Source organism: Haemaphysalis longicornis, unplaced genomic scaffold (assembly GCF_048455015.1).
Source record: "Haemaphysalis longicornis isolate Haplotype H1 unplaced genomic scaffold, Haemaphysalis longicornis Haplotype H1 scaffold_5, whole genome shotgun sequence".
NCBI classification, from domain to species: Eukaryota; Metazoa; Arthropoda; class Arachnida; order Ixodida; family Ixodidae; genus Haemaphysalis; species Haemaphysalis longicornis.
The window spans coordinates 68,810,962-68,815,736 of record NW_027526385.1 but is presented as its reverse complement, the minus strand read 5'-3'; the positions used below and the strand labels follow the sequence as shown (position 1 = coordinate 68,815,736).

General features: G+C 47.1%; 1 protein-coding gene across 1 annotated transcript; it reads right to left on the bottom strand.

Moving 5' to 3' along the window:
* Positions 1 to 3,223: 3,223 nt before the first annotated feature.
* On the bottom strand, positions 3,224 to 4,141 carry LOC144139272 (uncharacterized). The gene is made up of 2 exons (XM_077671677.1): positions 3,805 to 4,141; positions 3,224 to 3,705 (listed from the first exon to the last, which is right to left on the bottom strand). The coding sequence occupies exons 1-2, from the start codon at positions 4,057 to 4,059 to the stop codon at positions 3,475 to 3,477; spliced, it is 486 nt and encodes a 161-aa protein (XP_077527803.1). The 5' UTR covers positions 4,060 to 4,141; the 3' UTR covers positions 3,224 to 3,474.
* Between the last annotated feature and the right edge of the window lie 634 nt (positions 4,142 to 4,775).

Sequence of the window (4,775 nt, the reverse complement as noted above, 5' to 3'; positions counted from 1 at the left end):
CAGATCTTAGATAATTCTCATGGCGAGGTATGGCAAAGAGTAAATAATGCGGCTAATTACAAAAGCTTGAATTAGCTGTATTCGGTCGGCTTCGTTTGGCCTTTTGTTGTGGAGAGTAATGCGGCGTATGGGGCCGATCGTTTGGTCGACCTGGAAGGTGAGCGGAGCTATGTAAGGAGTGTTGGCTCTGTTATCCTGCATAGTGAGCCCTATGATCTTTAGGAATTTTTATTGGGGTGGTTTAGTTTAGGTTTAGTTTAGTTTAGGTGGCTCAGTTCGTTTAGCGGGAAGTACGAGAAGTTTAGACCGTTCTGCGGAGCATTCAAGACCTGCCGTGCTGGCCGTGCTGCAATGACCATGTCAGCCCCCGTTTGAAGAATCAAGGAGGCGTGGGAGGTTTGTTCTCTGACACACACACACACGCACACGCACACGCGCACACGCACACGCACACACACACACACACACACAAATACCTTGAGGTCTAGCCCTATAAGCTTTGCTCAAAGCACGATCGCCTCGCGTGTGTACTTGATTTCAGAGCACTTTGAAAATCACCGACGTGCTTTAAAGTGGTCCGCAGCCCTCTACTACGGCTGCTTTCGCGCAGCAATGCTACAGTTTGAATACATTTGAACCACAGTTGAGTGCGTGAATTTACCGCGGAATAAACTTTGTTTCGAAAGCCGTGCGAACGCGGGTGGCGTCCGTATACCGGCATGAAAGGTAGGAGGAGAAAGGTGTATTAGAGATACTGCGGTCCAGCTCCCTCCCTCAAGACTATCTCCTTCTGGTCGAGAGGGCCAGTTGAGACGGGACGGCAGAAGGCTACCTCAAATAAGGAACCACCCCACCTAAAAGCTCAATAAAAAAAGTTTTGTCTCTCTCTCTCCCCCTCCCCCCTTCCTAGTCTTTGGGTCTAAGTTCCACACTTCAGACAGGTTCTAGGAACATTCGCAAAGTGTGCCATTTGGTTCGGGATACTTTTGCGTTTTTGGTTTTCTTCGTTTTTTTTTTTCACTTGTTCATTCCAGAAAGCTCGGGTACACCTCGTTCACCCAATCTGGTAATCCAGCTAAAGATTTCGCCGCCAGGAAAATTTCTGCGTGAGTACAAACGAGACCTTTCACAAAAACGCCTGGCACAACAACAGCAGTGTTTTGCAGAAAAAGCCTTCGTTTTGGGGGTCTGGAAGCGAACGCTGGTTAGAGGAGATGATTCCGCCAGCTGCCTCTGTTCTATTCCCTCTGCTCGTGAACGCTCGTTTTAAAGTCATATTGTTTCGTGCGCTGTTAAGAAATGTACACCCTTTTTGTCGGCTCGGGTTGTCGGCGTCTCATGTCGTCATCGTCTCACATCGTCGTATTCTCGTGTAGTCACGGTACTAAAATACCGGGACACTCGTTTTCCAACATTTCGCACTAGAACGTTTCATCTCCGTGGCCAAAAACTCGTACTAAAAGAACACACTGTGACAGTCGTTTTCCAACGCCTCGCGCTACTTCTTAGCATACTTCTTAGTTTGCTGCGGCGTGTGACACGAAGACAAGTTACGGCCAGTCTGTATCTAATTTAATTGCTTAAATCCGGTTCAATGCAAGAGAAGGCGCCACCGCATCAGCAAGCACGCGATTGCTCCTCCCACCGGCGCTTCTCCGGCGCCCAATCAGCGCTCGCCGTGTGCAAGAGAGAGACAATCTTTGAATACACTATACTCTGCATGCTCCGCTCCTCCCTATGTTTCACGTTAGTGGAGATGGCCCGGGATTTTGTTTTGCCTATAACTGACACCCTTACATCCTATCAAAAAACAAAGAAAAACACCCTTTAAAACGGTGTAGAAAGGATATTTTTTTCGTTTTTCAAAAGTGTAAGGGTGTAAGTTATACAGCAATTTACACCCTTAAGGGTGTAAGCACCCTTACACTGTTCATAACTAACACCCTTGGCGATGGACACCCTAAAGGGTGTAAACCATTTTACAGTGCAGATAAACGCGCGTTGTACAGGAAATTGTTGTAAGGTACACCGAATCACACAGAAAATCGGAGCGCGCGCCCGGAAAGGGCAACAACAGCGCGGGAGGAGCGTCGGCGGCAACCGCACGTGCTATAAAATCCGCTTTGAGAGGTGATCGTACCGTGGGGCCAACAGGAGGCTAATGACGGTCTTCGGAGGACGCTGGTCAAGTGGTGCCGAACCCGGTCGCAAAGTTCCATACAAAGTGCAACAGCGCATCAACAAGAGGTACAACTGGGCTTTCGCCTCCATGTCCTTAGAAAGTTCTAAGCATCCCCTGTAATTTTTAATTACCTGACGGCTTCGTTAGGTAGCTGCTGAGTGGCCGGGAAACGTCTTGAAGTAAACCCAATTGTGTCATCAAACGAACGCAGAAAGCCGCAGGCTTATGCGTAATCCCGCAAAATTAATTAGTACTTCGAATCCGTTTCTCCCGCTGTGGCGAATGTGCTGATGGAGCGCTCTACAACAGTGACCTTTTGTTTGTTCGTGTATGTGTGTATTCAGGTGGTTGCGTTGGATGCTTGTAAAGTAAATTAAGCGCAAAGAGATCGTTAGCTGTTAATCCTTTAATCAGTCGGACCGGTTGCGCGCATGTGGGCGGGCGTTTGCGAAGGCGAAAAAAAAAATGTGCCGGAAACGTCGTGAACAGGCGTGGAAATCTGAGATAATCCTAACTAATCCGGATCCGCCACACTTCTTGTTTTATGGCTGGGATACCATTTTTTTTCGTTCGATGCTCTAAATCGAAAATTGGGATCGTCTGCTATATTCTAACGTTTTATCTAATTGTGCAGTGGCATTATCTGTATTTTCCGAGATCACTGTTGAGTTAGTTCGCTAGTCAGTTGCATTGTGATGCGAAGCTATATAGATCACATTTGTGCGGAAATTCAAATATGAGCCGATTTAGAAAAATAGAAACAAGGACAACAAAAGCAGCAGTAGAAAAAAATGGGTCTAGGCCCACTCGTCACAAGTCCACTCGTCATAGGCCAACTCGTCACAGGTAAACTGGTCAGGAATGCCAACTCGTCACAGGGCATTTCGTACGAGGAATTCTCGTATCATCGGAAAATTCGTCACACGGAAAACTCGCATCACGAGCTTGCTTTGGAACGTTGAAGCGATGTTTCCGCCTGCTATACGTCGCCCATTTAAAAATGATGTAGGCGAGTGAGTGTTCCTTCAAAGTTGTTGACGTAGGCAGTTAGGTGAATATGCCGTAATACCGAGCTAATAAATTGAAACGATAATTGCATGCGAATTTGTATTATAATGGCGCGCGAAAAAAGTAAATAAATTGTTATAAATGACGCAGGGAACAGGTTGTGCATGAAAAAAAAATGTTTATTGCACTCGCTTTGTACTGTTGTGTTATTTACACTGTTGTCTCGCAGTCTCGTTGTGTAGGCGTCTTCAGGGCTGGGTTCCGACGTCGTTCACTGCATCAGTTCAGAAGCGGATGTTCCGGGCAATATTCCGAAGCGTGTTGACTGGGGCTCCGCTGTCGTGATCAGCCAGGATTCTTGCGATGCGATCGTTTACATCCTGGTATTTGCGTGCGAGCCGTGGGGGGTGCTGTCCCACGTCTAACTGGGCCATCTTCAGTTCCTGCAGACCTTGCTCATCTTTCAGGCACTTCAAGAAAGCCCATAGGTTTGGAAAACAACACTCGACGTTTGACTGAAACGAAAAAGTAGCAATTAAAATTATTCAATTTATCTTATGAGCGCACCTAAATAATAACCAGAATACATTGCACGCATAGTACATATAACAGACCTGAAAGCCGCGATGCCAGGCCTCCACAGAGTTGTTCGTTCGTGGCAAATCTTGCTGCACGGCTTCATGCACGGACCACAGGTGGGGCGGGAACAGGGCACTTTGTATTCCGTTGCGCCGCCGCCGACCGATGTAGGTGTCTTCAAAGTACATGGCCAAATCTGAGGCGCAGCTTGGCCAGCCTACAAGAAGGTCGTCGAACGCGTCCGGAACCTCTGACACCGGCAGGAATGCCAATGCCGGTAGCATGCGCATCTAAAAAATGAAACAATGGGAATTTAACTCAAAGTTGCGGTTTAGCCGCGATAATATATAATTCCCAATTTCCCAAGACAAATGTGCGTATAGAAAACACGGCAGTAGCGTTATTTCAACTTCATAACAATCTAGATTTAAAATATACCGCCTTTTTGGATGGAGCGCTAGCAGCCATGACGGTTGCGCTGAATAAAATTACCAGAACGGCGAATTCTTCGTCATTGCTGTAGCGTGCTTGCATGCCAAACTTGCACAGCTTCCGGTAAACGGACTGGCAAAGATGGAAAAAACATACCTGCATCCGAGTCTGGGGAAAATGCCGTGCACAGGCTGTAATGGCTGCCGCCTCGAAGTCGCTGTACATGACCTCACATGCCACGTTAGAAACCATACCAGCCAGAACAGAGAAGAGCCTGAAAAGAAATTAAAAGTAATAATAGCGTCATAAGTATATACATGCAGTGAAGCGGACCGCTCAAATTAGGCTACAGTAAAACTTACCGCTGGTACGTTTCCTCCTTCTTGTTTGGCAGCAACGCATACATAAAGGGGATCACTGCACCATGATACAGGCCATGTACTGTGTAAATCTGATAGAACAGTGACGGCGTCACTTTGAAAGTTCCGTCCATAAACCAGCACTTTGCAGCGGAGAGACGTTCAAAATTTTTTGCGGTGCCGAAGACCAGAATGCGGTCGTGGTCCCCAGAACC

What these genes read in the sequence shown, in the direction of transcription:
- LOC144139272 (XM_077671677.1), bottom strand. Translation starts at nt 4,059, where the DNA reads ATGCGCATGCTACCGGCATTGGCATTCCTGCCGGTGTCAGAGGTTCCG. An exon ending in CCTGGCATCGCGGCTTTCAG is followed by an intron (nt 3,706 to 3,804) that starts GTCTGTTATATG and finishes TTTTCGTTTCAG; the next exon opens with TCAAACGTCGAGTGTTGTTT.